The sequence below is a fragment of the Chiloscyllium plagiosum genome, unplaced genomic scaffold (assembly GCF_037043375.1).
Source record: "Chiloscyllium plagiosum isolate Xiang-an unplaced genomic scaffold, Cpla_swu_hap1 HiC_scaffold_50, whole genome shotgun sequence".
NCBI lineage: Eukaryota > Metazoa > Chordata > Chondrichthyes > Orectolobiformes > Hemiscylliidae > Chiloscyllium > Chiloscyllium plagiosum.
In genome coordinates this window covers 44182016-44204195 of record NW_028270188.1, presented here as the reverse complement: position 1 = coordinate 44204195, position 22180 = coordinate 44182016, and the positions used below count along the sequence as shown (strand labels likewise).

General features: G+C 41.7%; 1 protein-coding gene across 1 annotated transcript; it reads right to left on the bottom strand.

The window, feature by feature from the left end:
• Positions 1–3249: 3249 nt before the first annotated feature.
• Positions 3250–15662, bottom strand: LOC122552145 (immunoglobulin lambda-1 light chain-like). The gene is made up of 6 exons (XM_043694642.2): positions 15489–15662; positions 14593–14931; positions 14203–14505; positions 7463–7576; positions 7286–7341; positions 3250–5543 (listed from the first exon to the last, which is right to left on the bottom strand). Exons 1-6 carry the CDS (start codon positions 15529–15531, stop codon positions 5499–5501), a joined length of 900 nt encoding a protein of 299 aa, XP_043550577.2. The 5' UTR covers positions 15532–15662; the 3' UTR covers positions 3250–5498.
• Positions 15663–22180: the final 6518 nt, after the last annotated feature.

Genomic DNA, 22180 nt, shown 5'->3' with positions numbered 1-22180 from the left:
ACATTTCCCGCATTATTCCCATCAAACCCCTCTCCCCATACTAACAAGGATAGAATGCCCTTGGTTCTCACATTCCACACCACCGATCTCCATTTGCAAAGTATCATCAACTACAATTTTCACCACCTACTCTGAGGGCTCACTACCATAACTATATTTCCCTCTCAACTGCATCTACATTCCTTAGGAACCGTTCCCTCCATGACTTTCTCATTAAGTCCACACTCCCCACCTACCCTCTCTCCACACTTGGCACCTTCCTCTGCCGCTGTAAGGGGTGCAAAACCTGCGCACACACCTTACCCGTCAACTCAGTTCGGGACCCTAGAAGATGATTCCAAATCTGGCTGAGATTTACCAGTATATCATCAAACCTTGTCTATTGCATCCACTGCTGTTGATGTGATCTCCTCTACTTCGGAGGGACAGAGCACAAATTTACAAAACAATTCAGAGAACATCTGTGGTCCATGCACACCAACCAACCTCACCTTCCTGTGGCCACTTCAACTCGCACTCCCACCTCCACCCCCCCCCCCCCCCCCCCCCCCCACCCCGATGACATGTCCATCCTGGACCTCCTCCATCGCATGCAGAAGACCAACTGCAGACTGAAGAAGGAATACATATATTCCGTCTCAGGAGCCTATAATCACTTGGTTCCACACTGAATTTGCCAGCTTCCAAGTCTCTCCTCCACTCACCCCATCCCAGATACAGCCCTCTGGCTCAGTCTGCCATTTTAACCTGACGTAGATTTCCAACTTCCTTCCCACCTGTCCGCTCTGAACTTCTCAACGATCTATCAATATAACCTCCTACCTCTGCCCAACTGTCACCTTACTATTTGCCTTGCCCCGCTTTGGGCACTCAAGGACCAGCCTGACCTTCCAGTTAGCTCCCATTTAAAATGTCCTGCCCATTCACTCTCCGTCATGTGAATTATCTCACTCTTCAAATGCCACAGTGAATCAGATAACAACTGGAGTAACAGCATCTGCTCTTGCAACTAAGCAGTTTAGAGCCTAGACGATTCAACATTGAGCTCTCCAATTTAAAATAATCTCCATTCCTATCCCCCTTCCTTCATGCTGCGATGTCCCTTGTCATCCAATGTTCCTGAATCCTGCCAGTCTTCATTCTTGCGGGGTCACGCATGTCCTGCACTTTAATCAACTGGTCTTTAAAAGCCTTCCACATACCAGACATAGATTTGCTCTCAAATAAGTGTTGTTCCAAAAGGGGAGGAGAGACAAAACTGGTAATTGTAGACCAGTGAGCCTTAGGTTATTTGTAAAGTGTTGGAAAATTTATAAGAGATAGGATTTGTAATCATCAAAAAAGGAATAAGTTGATTAGGGATAGTCAACACAGTTTTGTGAGGGTAGGTCGTGCCTCACAAATTTTATTGTGTTCTTTAAGAACGTGACCAAACAGGTGGAAGAGGGTAGCGGATGATGTGCTGCATATGTATTTCATGAAGGTGTTTGATAAGCCTGCCCAACGTAGGCTATTGCACAAAAAATGGAGGCGTGGGATTGTGAGCGATTTAGTGGTTTGGATCAGAAATTGGCGAGCGGAAAGAAGACAGAGGGTAGTGGTTGGTGGGAAATGTTCATCCTGGAGTTTAGTTACTAGTGGTGGACCGCAAGGACCTGTTTTGGGTCCACTGCTGTTTGTCAATTTTTAAGTGACCAGATGAGGGCACACAAGGATGGGTTAGTAAATTTTGCGGATAGTGCTAAGGTCCAGAGAGATGTGAATAGTGTTGTAGGATGTTGTAGGTTACAGATGGATATTGATAAGATGCAGAGATAGGTTGAGAGGTGGCAAATGGAATGCAACGCAGTAACATGTGAGGTGATTCATTTTTGGACAGAGGAACAGGAATGCAAAGCGCTGGTCTAATGGTAAGATTCTTGGTAGTGTAGATGAGCAGAGAGATCTCGGTGTCCATGTACATAGATCCCTGAACGTTGCCAACCAGGTTGATCGGGTTATTAAGAAGGTATACAGTGTTTTAGCTTTTATTGTTAGAGGGATGGGTCTCGGAACCATGAGATCATGCTGCAACTGTATAAATCACTGGTGTGGCCACACTTGGTGTATTGCTTACAGTTCTGCTCATGGTATTATAGGCAGGATATGGAAGCTTTGTAAAGGTTTCAGAGGATATTTGCTCAGATGTTACCTGGTATGGAAGAAAGGTCATATGAGGAATGGCTGAGGGAGTGAGGTTGCTTTTGTTAGAGAGAATAAGGTTGAAAGGTAATTTAATTGATGTATAAAAGATAATCAGAAGGTTAGATAGGATGGACTGTGAGAGCTTTTATCCTCGGATGCTGATGGCTAGCACGAGGGGACATAGCTTTAAATTGAGGAGTGATAGATATAGGACAGATGTCAGAGTTAGTGTGTTTAATCAGAGAGTACTGGAGCGTGGAAGGTACTGCCTGCCACAGTGGCCAAATCGCCAAATTTAACAGTATTTAAATGGTCTTTGGATAGACTTATGGACTAGTGGAGTTTAGATAGGCTTCGGATTGATTTCACACATCAGCGCAACATCGAGGCTGAAGAGCCAGTACTGCACTGTAATGCTATATGTTCGAATGTTATATGTTCTATAACTTCTTCCAATCCACTTACCCAGTTCCTTTCCCATTTAAACAACCTAACCCGAGCACTACTCTTGTCTTTTTCCATGAATACTCGAAATATAATGGAGTTATGGTCACTAAGTCCGGCTCATTCCCTATCACCAAGTGTAGTGTGGTCTCCTGTCTGAATGGATTCTGAAGATATGTCTGAAATACCCTCCTTTACGCATATAAAAATTGCTCTTCACCTGAGTCTCTGAGGAAAGTTGAAGTCACCAACCGCAACTACACTGCATTTTTCACACTCCAGCTCAGCAGCTCTGGAAACATTTGTGAAGAGGAATCAGAGTTCACATTTCGGATTCAGTGACCCAACCTTAGAACCTAGGAAGGGTCACCCTACCCGAAGAATAAACTGTGATTTCTCTTAATCGATAATGGCCCATTCATTTACAATTCAGGTAAATCTTATTTCAGGGAAATTTGCAACTGCAGGTGTTAATCTCAATTGAGTACTTAATACAAGAGATACTTCAGTGAACTGAATTGAATGTTTTGAAAGATGGCTGATTTAATAAAAGTGGTATGTGGGGAAATGATTTGATAGTTTTAGTTGGACGATGCATCCCAATAAAAGCAAACGATATAATCCAAGACATTATGACATTTTTTATTCAACAATTATTTAGTTGGTGGAAGCAGTTGATATGTGTCGAAACATTTTTTATTGACCATCAGAGCTTGATAATAGTCGTGAACTTTTAGGGCCATCATCATACCACTTGCTTTTTGTAATTGATGTTAATCATATAGATTCAACGTTGGACGGTGAAAAAGATGTCTTCAACTATAATAATAACCTCTCAAACCCACAGCATCATGACAATTAACAGAGAGGATAAAATGCATGCGAATCTTTAAAGTTAAAAAAAAAACAATTTTAAAGGAAGTTACAAAGAAGCAATGAAAGCCTTTGCCATCCATCACATAAATGAAAAGACCAATGGTCTGCATCTGTCTCAATAACGTTTTATAATGGCAAGTTTGAATTTGAACAAATAGTGAATAACTTCCCCATCAGATTCAAGTTCTGATTTGTAAATTGCACATGAAATTGAATCACAAGTGTTGAATGCTTGGAAGAAACTTTGAAGTGAGCAACAGCACAGAAAATGCTTTGCGGAAGGGAATGCAATAGTTGTTATCAGACGTATCTTTAGGACCAGAACTAAGTGGTCTGCTTCGTTCTGAATGATGTAACTGCAAAAGTCAGATTGTGGCACTTGTTGATATAAACACCAAAGCTGAGTGTCATTAAGGGGAGGAGGAGGGAACATGATAATAATCTTGAATTGGTTTGCACCAGCCTAGCTATCACAGTGTAGTTTGTCAAAACAGTAAATATGGAATAGATTATAGCTGAGAAAATTCTCATATTTTCAGTATTAGCTTTACTTTAATGATGATAGATCAAGGTGAAAACTGTTACCCAGACGTTGAATGCGTGTCAATTAGATGTTGTTGGCCACAGTGTCAGAATGAATTAAACCACAATTCATACTCTCATATATTCTTCAGTCTACCATTCTCCTCAAGCAAACATTTTACTGGTTATTCCATACAGAACTGGAGATTATATTGGGGGATATCAGGCAGTATGTACTCACTTGTTAATGTTTTAAAAATGTGGCATACACATAATAATGTTACATAAATGAATTTTATGCTATGGAATATAGCACATAAATTTTGTTGGTTTACATTCTGCTGCTTACAGTTTTATTTATTGTATTTATTAAAGAATCTGTTTGACTGGGAAGAGAGTTTGTGACAAGTAACTGGAAAGTTGGGGACTTTCTTACAGGCAGAATAGTTGCATCTTTTGTGTACCTTTTTGACTTTGCTTATCACAGACAGAACCTATTTTCGCTTTATCATACCTTATTTATACCGAATTTCCCTCTCCATTCCGACTTCGCTATGAGTAATTTTTTTTTTTTATCTTTTGTTCTGAAAACTGTTGATGTTGCGCCTCTTTTGCCTCCATCAACAGCTCAAAAAATAACTATTCATTAACCTCTGTGAGTCCTGGAAAAAAGGAATTCATAACCGATTCGAAAAGTTAATTCTGCTTCATTCTCCAAAGATGTTATTGGACAGGTTGTGTTTATGCTTAAGAAAATCGTTTGATTAACGTGCATATTTTAAATGCACTCCTCTATCACCATGATAAAGGCAGCAAGGTATCGAAAGCATATACAGAAATCTCTCGCCAACGTCATTAAAAAAAACCCAAATCGCAATTTCTACCCAATAAAAAGAATAAAAGCTGAGAGGCACAAGAATTTGGGCGCCTCAGTCCAAATTTCTGTTAGCAATAACCTGGAAATATACTGTTATTCTTCCCACTACCGTCAGTTTAACACTCAATGCATTCAACATACGCTTTAATGGCACTTTGACAGCACCTTTATCACAAAATCTACAGCACATACAAGAAACATGGGCTCACTTTCTGATTAGCCATTTTGGATTCTTAATAAATGGTCGTCTTACCAGCAAAGGTTAAAGAATCTAATAACACAAAACAAAACCTTTCTCAATAGTGGCTGAATCTTTTCTATTTTGGTCATTCCAGCTTCAAATTGGTAAGTCACTAATGGCAATTGTGTATTGCATTGGGCAGAGGTAATGAAATCTTCTGGAGGGAGTATGGATTCATGCTTCAGGTTTCACTGTGTCAGTCGCTCTTCTAAATTAAAGTTCCATTTCCGGGCAAATGGACACAGCACAGATTCGAGAAATGGCTTATTCACTTATGAGTGAAAAGCGTGTCTCACTGAAGTGCAATGTCAGAAATCAACGTGCATGTGCTTCAATTCACGAGTATTCGTCCTATCAAAGTATTGGATCTTCAGTAAAAGCCAAGTGAGCATAAAGAGTCTGGGGAATAAATCAAAAACGGTTATTATCTGAGAAATAAATGAACAGTGGGCAGCAATACCACAATTCCACCTTATAACCCTTCAGTTGGAAGTATCTTTATCTCCATACAGCCGTTGTTATTTCCAATTAATTTCAACAGATAAGAAGAAATGGATGAGTATTTTCCAGATATCCATGCCGCTCAATGTGTCATGTCTGTACTCATGCATGAGCTTATTTTAAGCCTTTTTACCGCTTGGCACAAACCCAGAACAGAGCAAATGATTCTCACTTCTATCCATAGACATGTTTTAAACAAACCAATCATTACAGCTAGATCATGCTATTGTTCTTCCGTACATGATCTCGATATCTGTATTGGCTGTTCTCAGAATACAATTTCTTTTTATCCTGCAGTCTTTGCATAGAATATGCATATTGTAATTATATATAACTGCAGATATTAAGTATTAAAATTTCCATTTTCATTTGCTTTCAGAGAACATAGAACACAGAACATTACAGCGCAGTACAGTCCCTTTGAACTTTGATGCTGCACTGATCTGTGAAACGTTTCTGAAGTCCACCTAAGCTACGCTATTCCATTTTCATCCATATGACTATCCAATGAACATTGAAATGCCAATAAAGATGGCGAGTTTACTACTGTTGCAAGGCAATGTATTCCATGCCCCTATTTAGTCTCTGAATAAATAAACTAACTCTGATATCTGTCCTATATCTGCCAACCCACAATTTAAATCTCTGCACCGTCATGCTAGCCATCACGGCACGGTGGCACAGTGGTTAGCACTGCTGCCTCACAGCGCCAGAGACCCGGGTTCAATTCCCGCCTCAGGCGACTGACTGGAGTTTGCACGTTCTCCCCGTGTCTGCATGGGTTTCCTCCCACCAAAGATGTGCAGGGTCAGGTAAATTGGCCGTACTAAATTGCCTGTAGTGTTAGGTAAGGGGTAAATGTAGGGATATGGGTGGGTTTCGCTTCGGCGGGTCGGTGTGGAATTGTTGGGCCAAAGGGCCTGTTTCCACACTGTAATCTAATCTAAATCACCATCTGAGGAAAATAGCTCTCACTGTCCACCCTGTCTTACCCTCTCATTATTTTATATGTCTCAATTAAGTCACCTCTCAACCTTCTTCTCTCCAACGAAAACAGCTTCAAATTCCTCAGTCTTTCATCGTAAGAACTTCTCTTTGTTCTAGACAACAGCCGAGTAAATCTCCTCTGAAACCTTTCTAAAGCTTCCACATCCTTCCTATAATGAGGCGACCAGAACTGTCCACAATCCTCCAAGTGCTGCCGCATCAGAGTTTTACGCAGCTGCAGCATGAACTCATGGTTCTATAACCCAATGGTCTACTAATAAAGGCTAACACACCGTATGCCGTCTTAAAAACCCGATCAATCTGGGTTGCAACTTCCAGGGATCTATGTGCATGGACTCCGAGGTCTCTCTGCTCACCCACACTACCACGAGTCTTATAATTAGTCCAGTACTCTGCACGTCTTTTGCTCTTTCCAATGTGAATCACTTCACACTTTTCTGCATTAACTTCCATTTGCCACCTCTTAGCCCTGCTCTTCAGCTTATTTGTCCCTTTGTAAAATGATAAATAGTGGCATCTTGCATTGATTATAAATCTATCACGATAATCGTTTCTGTCAAAAGTTCCATAAAACTAGTGTAAGGATTTACACATTTTGATGAGAAAACGAAAATCAATTTTCATGCACTTACCTCTTGCTTTGCAACATGTGTTCGAAATTCTGATTTCTCACTGGTGTTCCAGTTACCTGATGTAACGAAATCAGTTAGATCATTTTAAAATTACATTGCACTAATTAGGTTCCTTGAGGTAAGAATAGAAGAACACAAGAACATGAATAATTTGTAGCATTAAAGGACACATCCTACCTAAGTCACAATTCCTGCAGCGGCATCCCATGAAAACAGTAAGCATCACGACAAGGACAAGCATCACCATTATAGCCCCAGGAAACATCAAAAGGCAAGTGATGTGTGGTGGTTCTAAGGAAGACAGAGATACAGCTAAAATGCACATTAACAACGGATGCTAATGACAGCTCAGGAGACGCATCAATGCAAAAATAGCTGGCGATTCTGGCTCGATTGTGCAACTCATATTTGTCCTGAATTAAATTAAATCGAAGACAGACGGAAACATGGAGAGAGAAAAAAGGAAGGAGAGGCATGCCTGGAAAGAAACAATCGCAGAATCGTAGAGTCATACAGATGTACAACACATAAAGAGGCCGTTCTTTCGAACTTGTCCATGCTATCCATACACCCACTTTAATCCAGTCTTATTTTGCCAGCATCTGGCCCATATCCCTCTAAACGTTGCTATTCATATAACCCTCATGATGGCTTTTAGATATTGTAATTGTAGCAGCGTCCACCATTTCCTCGGGTAACTCACTCCATATACCCATGATCCTCTGCATGAATAAGTTACCTCTCAGTCCCTTTTCAATCTATCTCCTCTCAACTTAAACCTTTTCCCCTACTCTGTAGAAAAGACCTTGGGTCTTCACTCGCCACATGTCCTTCATGATTTTATAAACTTCTGAATGATCACCTCTCTACCTCGGACACTCCAGGCAACATCAACCACAACCATTAATACTTTACCTATAGCTCAAACTCTTCAAACACGGAACCTTCCTTGCAAATCTTTTCTGAACTTTTTAAAGTTTCATAGAACATAGAACATAGAAGAATACAGCGCAGTACAGGCCCTTGGGCCCTCGATGTTGCGCCGATCCAAGCCCACCTAAACTACACTAACCCACTATCCTCCATATACCTATCCAATGCCCTCTTAAATGCCCATAAAGAGGGAGAGTCCACCACTGTTACTGGCAGGGAATTCCATGAACTAACGACTCGCTGAGTGAAGAACCTACCCCTAACATCAGTCCTATATCTACCCCCCCTTAATTTAAAGCTATGCCCCCTTGTAATACCCGACTCAATACGCGGGAAAAGGTTCATACTGTCGACCCTATCTAACCCCCTAATCATCTTGTACACCTCAATCAAGTCACCCCTAAACCTTCTTTTCTCTAGTGAAAACAGCCCCAAGTGCCTCAGTCTTTCCTCATACGATTTTCCTTCCATACCAGGCAACATCCTGGTAAACCTCCTCTGCACCCGTTCCAATGCCTCCACATCCTTCCTATAGTATGGCGACCAAAACTGCACACAATATTCCAGATGCGGCCGTACCAGAGTCTTATACAACTGCATCATGACCTCAGGACTCCGGAACTCAATTCCTCTACCAATAAAAGCCAGTATGCCATATGCCTTCCTCACCGCACTATTTACCTGGGTGGCAACTTTCAGAGATCTGTGTACATGGACACCAAGATCCCTCTGCTCATCCACACTACCAAGTATCCGACCATTAGCCCAGTACCCCATCTTTTTGTTATTCTTCCCAAAGTGAATCACCTCGCACTTAGCTACATTGAATTCCATCTGCCACCTTTCTGCCCAGCTCTGCAGCTTCTCTATATCCTGCTGTAACCTGCCACATGCTTCCTCACTGTCAACAACTCCTCCGACTTTCGTATCATCCGCAAACTTGCTCACCCAACCTTCTAACCCCTCTTCCAGGTCATTTATAAAAATGACAAACAGCAATGGTCCCAAAACAGATCCTTGCGGAACACCGCTAGTGACGGCACTCCATGAAGAAACTTTGCCATCAACTACTACCCTCTGTCTTCTTCCATCCAGCCAATTCCTAATCCAAACCTCCAACTCACCCTCAATGCCATATCTCCGTATTTTCTGCAGTAGCCTACCATGGGGAACCTTATCAAACGCCTTACTAAAATCCATATATACCACATCTACCGCTTTCCCCTCATCAACCTCCTTCGTCACCTTTTCAAAGAATTCAATAAGGTTTGTGAGGCACGACTTGCCCTTCACAAAACCATGCTGACTATCCTTGATCACATTATTCCTATCCAGATGTGCATAAATCCTATCCCTTACAATTCTCTCTAAGACTTTGCCCACAACAGAAGTGAGACTCACCGGCCTATAGTTACTAGGGCTATCCCTACTTCCCTTTTTGAACAAGGGAACCACATTTGCTATCCTCCAGTCTTCTGGGACTACTCCTGTAGACAAAGAGGACATAAAAATCAAGGCCAATGGCTCTGCAATCTCCTCCCTTGCTTCCCAGAGAATCCTAGGATAAATGCCATCAGGCCCAGGGGACTTATCTATTTTCACCTTTTCCAGGATTTCCAACACCTCTTCTCTACATACCTCAAAGCCATCCATTCTACTTATTTGTGACTCAGTATTCTCATCGACAACAATGCCCTGTTCCTGAGTAAATACTGAAGAAAAGTATTCATTCAGTGTCTCCCCAATCTCTTCCGCCTCCACACGCAACTTCCCCCTACTATCCTTGACTGGACCTATTCCTACCCTAGTCATTCTTTTATTCCTAACATACCTATAGAAAGCCTTAGGGTTTTCCCTAATCCTATCGGCTAAGGACCTTTCATGTCCCCTCCTTGCTGCTTTTAGCTCTCTCTTCAGGTCCTTCCTGGCTACCCTATAACTCTCAATCGCCCCAATTGAACCTTCACGTCTCATCTTGAGATAGGCCGCCCTCTTCCATTTAACAAGGGATTCCAATTCCTTATTAAACCACGGCTCCCTCGCACGACCCTTTCCTTCCTGCCTGACAGGTACATAATTATCAAGGACACTCAATAGTTGCCCCTTGAACAAATTCCACATATCATTTACACTCTTGCCTTGGAGTCTACTTTTCCAAGCCACACATCCTAAGTCATGCCTCACCGCATCATAATTTCCCTTACCCCAGCTATAATTCTTGCCCTATAGTACACACTTATCCCTCTCCATCACGAGTGTAAAAATCACCGAATTATGGTCACTATCCCCAAAGTGCTCACCTACCTCTAATTCTAACACCTGGCCTGGTTCGTTACCCAGAACCAAATCCAGTATGGCCTCACCTCTTGTTGGCCTGTCTACATATTGTGTCAGGAAACTCTCCTGCACACATTGAACAAACACTGACCCATCTAACGAACTTGAGCTATAGCTTTCCCAATCAATATCAGGAAAGTTAAAGTCCCCCATAACAACCACCCTATTACTGTCACTCATCTCCTGAATCACCTTCCCAATCCTTTCTTCAATGATTCTAGGACTATTAGGAGGCCTGTAAAAGACTCCTAACAGGGTGACCTCACCTTTCCTATTCCTAACCTCAGCCCAAACTACCTCAGATGGCAAGTCCTCATCCATCGTCCTTTCCACCGCTGTAATACTATCTTTAACAAGCAATGCCACACCTCCCCCTCTTTTACTCCCACCTCTGACCCTACTAAAACATTTAAATCCTGGAACCTGCAACAGCCAATCCTGTCCCTGTTCTAGCCATGTCTCCGTAATAGCCACAACATCGAAGTCCCAGGTACCAACCAACGCTGCAAGTTCACCTACCTTATTTCGTATACTTCTTGCATTGAAGTATACACACTTCAAGCCACTTCCCTGTTTACAGGCACCCTCCTTGGAAATTGATGCCATGTTCCTCACCTCCCTACACTCCAGGCCCTGCACCCTGAAGCTACAATCTGGGTTCCCATGCCCCTGCCGAGTTAGTTTAAACCCCCCCCGAGAGCACTAGCAAACCTCCCCCCAAGGATACTGGTTCCCCTCAGGTTCAGGTGTAGACCATCCTGTTTATAGAGGTCCCACCGTCCCCAGAAAGAACCCCAGTTATCCAAAAACTGGAACCCCTCCCTCCTGCACCATCCCTGAAGCCACGCATTTAATTGTTCTCTCTCCCTATTCCTCGAATCTCTATCACGTGGCACGGGTAACAAACCAGAGACAACAACTCTGTTTGTTCTAACTCCGAGCTTCCAACCTAGCTCCCTGAAAGCCTGTCTAACATCCTCAGCACTCCTCCTACCTATGTCGTTGGTGCCAATGTGGACCACGACTTCGGGTTGCTCCCCCTCCCCCTCCAGGACCCGGAAAACACGATCAGAGACATCACGTACCCTTGCACCTGGGAGGCAACATACCAAACGTGAGTCTCTCTCGTTCCCACAAAACCGCCTATCTGTGCCACGAACTATCGAGTCCCCAATTACTACTGCTCTGCTCTTCTTCACCCTTCCCTTCTGAGTAACTGGACAGTCTCCGTGCCAGAGACCTGAGCCCCGTTACTTACCCCTGGTAAGTCATCCCCCCCACAAGTATCCAAAACGGTATACTTGTTCTTGAGGGGAATGGCCGCAGGAGGGCCCTGCACTGGCTGCTTCCTCCCAGTCCCCCTCACTGTAACCCATCTATCTGCCATCTTTGGAGTTACTACTTCCCTATAACTCTGATCTATGACCCCCTCTGTCTCCCGAATGATCCGAAGTTCATCCAACTCCAGCTCCAGTTCCCTAACACGGTCTTGGAGGAGCTGGAGATGGGTGCACTTCCTGTAAGTGTAATCGGCAGGGACGTCGATGGCATCCCTCACCTCATACATGTTGCAGGAGGAACATTGCACTGCCTTCACTGCCAGTTTCGCACAGCCTCTCTTCATCAGAGAGATCAGAATAGAAGGGAGTATTCCAAATGTGGCCTAAACAATGTCGTGTACAGGTGCAATATTATTTTCAATTACTAGACGCAGTGTACTAACTCACAAGTAGATCAAAAGCCTTCTTTACAATCCTCTCTATGCACGATTCCCATTTTCAGTAGTTGTGAACCTGCACTTCAACGTTCTTTGTTCAGCAACACTCACAGGACCTTACCATTATCTGTATAAGTCCCTCCCTGGTTTGCCTACAAAAATGCAGCACGTCATCTTTATCTAAATTGAACTCCATCTGCCACTCCTTAACCCATTAGCCCATTTGACCAAAGTCCAATTGTACATTGAGTTAACCTTCTTGGTTGTCCACTACACCAACAACTTTGGTGACATCTGAACATCTACTAATCATGCCTCCTATGTTCGCATCCAAATCATTTACCTAAATGGAAAAAAAAGCAGGGGACATAGCACCAATCCTTGTGGCACACCAATTGTCACAGGCCTTCAATTCAAAAATCAACCATCCACCGCGAGACTCTCTTTTCTACATTCAGGCCAATTATGTTTCCAAATGTCTAACTCTCCCTGCATTCCATGTGATCTTACTGGTGTCCGTTTTATAGAACAACAGAACTTTGCAAGTATCATCCTGTTCGGCAGAATGTACATTTGCAAATTTCTACAAATTGCTGTATTAACGCAAAATCTAAACGTCTGTTTGTACTTCTACATCTGTTTATCTGTTCCAAACAACAGCTGCTTTTCTCGTTTCTGTTGCACATCGTTTCATCCATATTGCCAGTTTTATATTTTCCGTAACAAACAATAATTTGTGTCTGTTGAGAAGGGTGAAGATTTTGAAGTGTGAAGATATTGATGTGTGAGGCACAAATTTATTGAATTACATAAAGTTCACATCGCCTTTCATCATTTAATCTTAAAGTGTTCGCTTAGAAATGCTATCTGAAATATTTTTGACATCAGTTCCATAAATATTTACATCCCTCACAACCAGTCCTCGCCCCAATTTATAACTTTTCATGACTTGAATGGTGATTTGAAGTCAAAATCTTTATCCAAAGCCCATTTTGCTTTCCACAACTATATTCAACTAAATAATCCTTAATTATCTCTGTTGGATGAAATATTTTGTGGACTCTTTTTTTCCCAATAGCAGGTGATTGGCGCTATGTGGAAAAAAAGTTCAAATTATGTAAATTCACATAGGCTGATAAGGACCAAAGTGAAGGATAAAAGTTTACATCAGCAAACACAGAGTTGCAAAGCAAAATAACAAGTGATGGATTACGCCAAACGAATATTGATTTACTCAAACTTTAAGCATGATGGACCGATATGCTGCTCAATTGCAAATGTATATACATGCAGTGGAGAACATTCAAGAAAATGATTTACTGTAGTGAGACGAGAAGATAATGTTTGAACCAATTAAAATAATTGAAAAACCTATCTTTTGTTGTTGCTCTGAAAGAGGAACTCGGCTTGTGAAATAATTTGATAGGATAGTATTGGACAACATCTTTTGACGTGGACATGAAGCACTCAGATTTCTTAAATACTCGTGGGATAAAGACAGCCAAATATTGTGATAGCTTCATCAAAATAAATATTTTGGAAGATCCTTGAACGAACAGTTAAATAAATGTTAATTTCGTTTTAATCACTGATTGTTTTTAGCTACATTATGTATTTCTGTGATATGAATGCTATGAAACACAGAGAACAATTCAGAAATATTATCAGAGAACGTAGTGAACTCGAATTAGATCATTCTTTTTCCATTTTAAGCAGAAGACGGTCAGACCATGCATTACTTCAACGGATTCTCATAATCATTCAATAAGTTAAATTTCGATTGAGTTATCTGAAGGAGGTAATTGTTTGAAAATTCAGACATTGATGCAAAGAAAGGGAGCACCGTTAATGGATGAAAGCACGTATTATTCACAATAAAATCTAATATTCAAATTAACCCGAAAGATCAACTGTGATGTCCAATATTTACCTCTCTGATATAAGAGCTTTTCACTGACAAGAATTGCAGTTGAGTTGATTTGAACTGAGCAAGTACAGACAGTATCATATTTCCACGCTTCTGCTGGAACTCTGATGTGACTTATGATACTGTATGCCGTGGCAGAATTCATTGTCACAAAATCTGACCAACCCTTAGCATCCCAAGTGGATATATTCCAGTCGATGACAGCAGTATCGGATATCACGTTGCTCACTAAACACATCAATGGGACAAATTCCAAAGGAAACATTTCATCCAGCGGTGTAGACAAAATGATTATTTTGGGTCGGCCTGATGATTTTGGGAGATAACATAAAAATATAAGTTAACGTTGTTGATTATTGATAGTGAAATCTGTAAGTCTGTTGCTATTCTTACCTGTTATGAGGACTTTTGATCCATTTCCGAATACTAAGGGGTTAATGTACGATTTCCTATTGGAGCAGTAATATATACCAGAATCATTTCTCTGGATATTGCGAATCACAAGCGAATACTCAGTGGATTTGTTGTTCACTTCTCCAGAAAATCTTCCATCTGGAGGTAAGTGCTTGCCCACGGTGTAAACGAATTGCAAACGTTCTCGCAGCTGTTGTTTATACCATAGAACGGCATCATAAATCAACTGACCCGTATGACAATGCAATTTAACTGTGTTTCCAATTGAGACCATCTGATGCGCTGGCATCTGCGGGAACGTTTTCTGAGGGACAGTAACTATAAAACAGAGTGTATTACAAACAATTCTGATGAGCTTCACAAAATTGCCTGCTTAGCACAGATTTTATGGTTGAAGTGTGGAAAGCATCATTTTTCCGGAATGACTATAAATCAAAATAACGAATTATATAAATCGATAATTGAGAAACTTGAATCAATAGGAGGAGAAAGAAATAAAGAACGAAGGAACGATAGAAAGAACCTATACCAGCAATGAAAATACTTATAACTACGGTCATAAATTCAAAGTGGAAAAAATAAGTTTGCACAGAGGGGCAGAGGATGATCTGGCAAATAGCAATTCTATAATTAACGTAATTACTGTTTCCATCACTTTGATGGAAGACTGAATACTGACCCAGAGCTGTAAATTGACTTTTCACCCGGTTCCCCTTTTACAACCCACGAAATATGCTAAAACTGTTTAATTTACAGTCATTTGAGAGTAGAGTTCTTCGTCACAAATAATTCAGCACTTAAGAATTCTCTTGACCAAATTTCTCTTTCATCGTTCACCAGAAGTACACTGAAATTTTAAAGTAAGTCAGTCAAACCTGCCAAAAGCTGAAGCAGCGTGCAGAGAGGTAAGATATTCATTGCCTGTCGGTGAAGTTCTCACTGTGACATTTAAAATGGCTTATTTTCTTTGTGGACCACAGCCTTGAGGCAATACAAACTAAAATGCACAGCTGTAGCAATTATCTTCAGCATTCAAAAGTAGCTGATGGAAAGTACAGAATCATTTACATGATCATTGTGGGTTTCCTGTTTACATGTTAACCATCCCCGTTTGCAAAGGTCATTCGATCACCATGCAGTTTGCTAAAAGAAAAAAAAATGCTTTTTTTTTCTGCCACCAACTTATCATCATAAATCAACCTTCTGTCTGTTTCATTCCCTCTTGGTTTTGCTCCTATTCATCATCAAATATCTATCACTGGGTGGGTGTCAGCTCCTTTCCGAAGCAAGAGGACATTGTAAATTCACCCTTCCATTAATTGAAGCACAGAAGTCAGAGGCAGTAGCAGTGTCTGTGTTAACTAAATACTGTACACTCTGAGATAGCCTTTCGAATGAGATCTTAAACGAAGGCAACTTTTGTTCTTACAAGAGATCAGAAGCATTATCTTGCCAGACTTTATCAAGAGGTCGAGGTGAATTACCCTGTCAGTCTTAGACGAATCATCTCCAACTTACTTTTTGTTGCATTACTTTTCTGCAAGACTGCTTTATAGCAAATCCTGACGCAGTCCATTAGACCTTGACAACATTTTCAAATCTTAAAAACTTGTCATGCAAGTAGTTTGCAATGTCCTTCCTGCATGAATATGTGTTAACTTTCAACTGTGTTTCTCTCCTTTCTGCTGTTAAACATTTATATCAACAACCCTCAGATTGATTGATACTGTATAGTAAGACGCTCAAACTCGATTCGACTTGAACTATTCAGTAGAATTGTGCACGCCATGCACCAGCAACTGCAAATTTTTATCCCTTTTTGTATATTCTGAAAGCATTTGGTGGACAAAAATAATTATCTAAATCAATCTGTATCATGTCATCAATTATATTCTAACAATCATGTTTAATTTGATCTCAAACACAGATATATTACACATAGATAAGGAATGTATTTACAATTAGCGTTTATTTGAATCTGAGCTAATTATGATATGAAAAATAATATGCCAGCAAATATTTTTGCAAATAATTGTTATGCTTCGATTGATATAATCAATCGGGAGAATAAGTTAGAATATGTTTACAAGGCATTTTTTGAATCAATATGATAGTCGTACACAAGTGAACAATGTTACACCTGAGTGTTAAGAGGGCACAAATAACTCATAATTAGGATACTTATTCACAATTGGTTGTACATTAGAATATATCTATTACATGAAGGTAGAGTCATTTAATTTATAGCTTACGTTGAAAATGACAAAAAAGGCTTCACTTGATCTTGGCAAATATAATACTGAGGAACAGCTGCATAGATATTATTAACTATTCAAAAGAAATCATGTAAGTACAGGCACAAACCCATAAAGATACCCATCATTGGTTAATTCAATATTAACAATAAACTATGCACATTTTCTTTGCTCATGAGTTCTAGGGCATTGACGTCATAGGTGTAACAAGTTCAAAATTAACCAGATAATTAGCTACATTGTCTAAGAATTTTACAGTGAACTCTCAAATGGATCATCCAAAGCAATAAAAGGAAAAGCCATAGTGGTATACAAATCCCATAGTATATTCTTAGGTAATGCTGAAACAAATGCTAAGAGAATTTGTGTTACTGCTTATAAATGTTAAAATGAGTTATTTCGAATAAATTCGTGATGACGCCATGTGTTATTAACCCTGCACTCCATGCAAAATCATCTGAAGGCTTATGTTTATTACACCACTATGAGAACTGGTAGAAATTAAAGCACAATGAAGAATGCTATGATCAAATATAAACGTAAAGGCAACAAAAGCCTGTTAGGAGGCCTTACGGGATGTTAAAAATATATCTTGACTGTGCTGAGAATACTTCATGCAAAAGAGATTTCAGGTTAGGAGTTGAAAAAATCTGGAGGAGTTTGTTTACGTTCTTTGCCAATTACATTAAATTTTTATCTATCTGCAAGATAATGCGCTATTCCTTCAGCACATTTTGATTTTTTCTGGAGCACTACTGCCGGCCTACGACTGTATTGAAGCAGGTTGGCAACTGGAAGCGCGGGGTAATTTTTACAGACATGGCACAGATGTTCGACAAAGCTATTAGCCAACCTGCATTTCTTTTCTGCATGTAAAGGAGAACGTATTGTGAGCAGTGAATGCTAATCGATTTAGGTAAAGGTTAATCGCTGCTTCAATTGAAAAGTGAACTTGGGTCTTCGATCATGTGAAGGGAGCAGGTAAATTGACAAGTGTTAGACCATCTGCAATTGCATGTGAAGTTGTTCTGGGTGTGTGACGATGGTTTACGATTGGAGCACCATGTTCCAGAGGAAATGGTGCCTGTAAATGCTGTTAAGGGACACAGGTTAAAAAAAATTCTGATGGTGGGTTCTTGCCAAAGGTGGCAGCTAATGATCCTTTGAATATGGAGGCTGCTGGTGTGGAAACAGAGGAAACTCTTTCTTTGTGGTGGTGTGGATGGCGTAAGGGCAGTAGTACAGGAAATGGGTTGGCTATGGCTCAGGGCACTCTCAAGCATGGAATCCTCAGTTGAGGGAAATGATAAAATTTTTTTGAGACTCCCTTTCAGAAAGTAGCATTGACAGAACAGATATGTCGGAGATGGAGGATCTGGGACAATGCAATGTTTATCAATATAGGAAGTAGTGTATGCGGCTATGTAGCCAAGGCAACTCTGGGATTTGGTTGGTTTGTAATGAATATCAGTGGCCTCCTTACCTCTAGAAATTGAAACAAGAATGGGGCGTGTGGTCTCAGAGACATATTAGGTGAATGTGCATAAAGGATAGAAATTGGAAGCAATATTTATATTTTTTTTCAAATTCTGCACGAGAGTGGAAAGCAGTAGTAATAATGTAATCGATGTGCTACAGAAAGAGCTTTTGGGAGTAGGACCTAGGTCATCGAGTGTTCGAGCTAACTCACAAAGCAACAAACAAACTGGTGCCCATGCAGATATTTATACACACATGTTTGTGCTTAACAAATGAGAGGAAATAAAGGTGAAGTTGTTCAAATGAACAGTTCTCTTTGTGAAGAATCAGAGAGCCCTCAGGCCATCTTCCAACCACTGTCTGGTTGAAAGAAAATCCGGAAACCCACCTCTCATGCCCAATATTTTAAAAATCATGCATCATCACCTAAGGGGAAACGCTGCTTCATATCCTGTCCATAACCCTGGTATTCTTTTGCACCTCAATCAGGTTTTCTTGCTGGTTTCTCTGCTTCAAAGAAAGCAATCAAAACCTATCCAGACTCTTTTCATAGCTAAACTGCTCTAATGAAGACTACGTCCTGATGAATGAAGTCTCCATTCCCTCCAGGTCAAATATATCCTCATTACGCTTACATTTCGAGAAAGGTGATGTACAGCTGCACTATTGCGAGAGCTCCTGAGAGGTATGGTGAATAGTTTCAGAGGGTGGGTTATGTGAGAAGAATTATTTAAAATAGAGAATTATTCTAATTGTAATGGAGGCAAATGAAATTTCATGTTGGGTCCTGTACTGATTAGAACCAAGTGGATTCTGTTTACTATGACACACTTGATTCGATCTGTTAATCCCACCCAATCAGGAAGGCCAGCTGACCAATATAGACAAGCAATTATAAAGGTAAAAAAAAGAAAAAAATCGAAAAAAAAAATAACAGGAATGCTAGAGTTTCTGTTCACTTTAAAAAAATACACAAGCAATTCAGGTCCAGGCAGCTGGCAGTGAAGAGGGTCATTATGACCGATTGCCTTCCCCGCTTCGGTGGGTGCATTCGAGCCCGGGTGTCTCTGCAGAAGTGGCACACGGTGCCCACCAACACCCTTGAACTGTTCAGGGAGAGGTGGACGCTGCAGCGAGTGGAGTGAATTATTTCCCCCTCCAACTCTATTTCGATTTAATCCCTGCCCTCCCCTTCACTGCTTTATCACGCAGCATCGCTCTTTGATATGAAGGGCACTGCTTGTTACTGGCTACTCGGATGTTTCTTTGCTTCCTGTTGGTGGAAACTGAATAAAGATTCGTGCACCTTGTGTGTTTCACTGTGCCTTACACTTGTACATAGAAAAACGAAAGACAACCAATTCTAAAAAAATGAACAAGAATGCGAGAGGTTTTGTTCACTCTTTAAAGAAAGACAAGCAATTCAGGTCCAAGCAGCCGGCAGTGAAATGGGTCAGAATGGCCGATTGCCTGCCCGCTTTGGTGGGTGCGTTCAAGGCCTGGTGTCTCTGCAGAAGGGGCACACGGTGCCCACCAACACTCTTGAACTGTTCAGGGAGTGGTGGGCGCTGCGGGGATTGGAGTGCATTTTTCCCCCTCCAACTCTATTTTGATTTAATCCCTACCCTCCCTTCACTGTTTGATCACGCATGTGATGTCCTTTGATGTGAAGGGCACTGCTTGTCACTGGCCACTTGGGTGTTTTCTTTCTTCCTAGTGGTGGAAATTGAATATAGATACGTGCACGTTGTGTCTTTCACAGTGTCTCACATCTGCACACGCACAACATGGCTGCTGGGGAAAAAAATAGAGAAGCAATTCAGGTCCAGCCACCGCGCAGTGAAGTGGGTCATTATGGCCGATTTCCTGCCCCACTTCACTGGGTGCGTTCTAGCCCGGGTGTCTCTGCAGAAGGAGCACACGGTGCCCACCAACATCCTTGAGCTGTTCAGGGAGAGATGGGCGCTCCAGGGAGTGGAGTGCATTATTTCCCCCTCCAAATCTATTTTGATTTAATCCCTGCCCTCCACTTCACTGTTTGATCACGCACCATTGTCCTTTGATGTGAAGGGGACTGATTGTCACAGGCCACTTGGGTGTTTCCGTTCTTCCTGGTGGTGGAAATTGAATATAGATTCGTGCACCTTGTGTCTTTCACTGTGTCTCACACCTGTACACACACAACTTGGGTGCTGGGGAAAGGGGGTAAAAAAGGAAAGAAAAATGAACAGGATTGTGAAATAAACAAAAAAAAGACAAGCAATTCAGGTCCAGGCAGCGGGCAATGAAGAGGGTCATTATGCCCACTTGTCTGTCCTGCTTCAGTGGTCCGTTCTGGGCTGGGTGTCTCTGCAGAAGGGGCACACGGTGCCCACCAGCACCCTTGACCTGTTCAGGGAGAGGTGGGCACCGCAGGGAGTGGAGTGCATTAATTCCCCCTCCAAATCTATTTCGATGTAACGCCTGTCCTGACCTTCACTGTTTGATGACGCAGCATTGCCTTTTGATGTGAAGGGCACTGCTTGTCACTGGCCACACGGGTGCTTCCTTTCTTCCTGGTTCTGGAAACTGAATAAAGATTCGTACACCTTTGCCTTTCACTGTGTCTCACACCTGCATACACACAACATGGGTGCTGTGGAAAAAAATAATTAGCACTATCGCAATTAGGCCGTAGTGTCGGGGTAATAAAAAAATAGACAAGCAATTCCGGTCCAGGCAGCGGGCAGTGAAGAGAGTCTTCATAGCCAATTTCCTGCCCCACTTCGGTGGGTGTGTTCGAGCCCGGGTGTCTCTGCAGAATCGGCACACGGTGCCCACCAACACCAGTGAGCTGTTCAGGGAGAGATGGGCACTGCAGGGAGTGGAGTGCATTACTTCACCCTCCAACTCCATTTTGATTTAATGCCTGCCCTCCTATTCACTGTTTGAGTACACAGCATTGCCTTTTGCTGTGAAGGGCACTGCTTGTCACTGGCCACTCGGGTTTTGTTTTCTTTCTGGTGGTGGAAATTGAATAAAGATTTGTACACCTTGTGTCTTTCACTATGTCTCACAGCTGAACACACACAACATGGGTGCTGGGGGAGAAAAAAGAAAAAAAAACAAACAAAAAGTAAACAGGAGATTCAACATGGGCGCTGGGGAAAATATAAGAAAACAAAAGTGTCAGACCTTCTGTTCACTCAAAGGAAAAAAAGGCAAGCAATTCAGGTCCAGGCAGTGGGCGGCAAAGAGGGTCATTATGGATGATTTCCTGCACCACTTTAGTTGGTACGTTCGAGCCCGGGTGTCTCTGGAGAAGGGTCACGCAGTGTCCACCAACACCCTTGTGCTGTTCAGGGAGAGGAAGGCACCGCTGGGAGTGGAGTGTATTATTCCCCTGTCCAAGTCTATTTTGATTTATTCCCTGCCCTCCCTCTCACTGTTTGATCACGCAACATTGCCGTCTAAGAAGGGCACTACTCGTCACTGGCCACTCGAGTGTTTTCTTTTTTCCTGATGGTAGAAACTGAGTAAAGATTCGTGTACCTTGTGTCTTTCACTGCGTTGCTGGGGAAAAAAAAAACAAAATAAGCACTACCGCAGTTAGGTGGTCGGGTGGTGAAAGCAAAAGAAATTTTAAGAAAGACAAGCAATTCAGGTCCAAGCAGTGGGCTGTGAAGAGGGACATTATGGATAATTGCCTGCACCACTTCGGTGGGTACGTTCGAGCCTGGGTGTCTCGGCAGAAGGGGCTTTGAATAAAGAATTGTTCTCCTTGTGTCTTTCACTGTGTTTCACACCAGCATGCACGCAACATGGGTGCTAGGGAAAAATAAGCACTACTGCAG

Coding starts and splice junctions, on each gene's coding strand:
- LOC122552145 (XM_043694642.2), bottom strand. CDS start 15,531: ATGAATATCTTACCTCTCTGCACGCTGCTTCAGCTTTTGGCAG. Junction 7,342..7,462: donor CTGCAGGAATTGTGACTTAG/GTAGGATGTGTC, acceptor TCGTTACATCAG/GTAACTGGAACACCAGTGAG. Junction 5,544..7,285: donor CACATGTTGCAAAGCAAGAG/GTAAGTGCATGA, acceptor TTTATTCCCCAG/ACTCTTTATGCTCACTTGGC.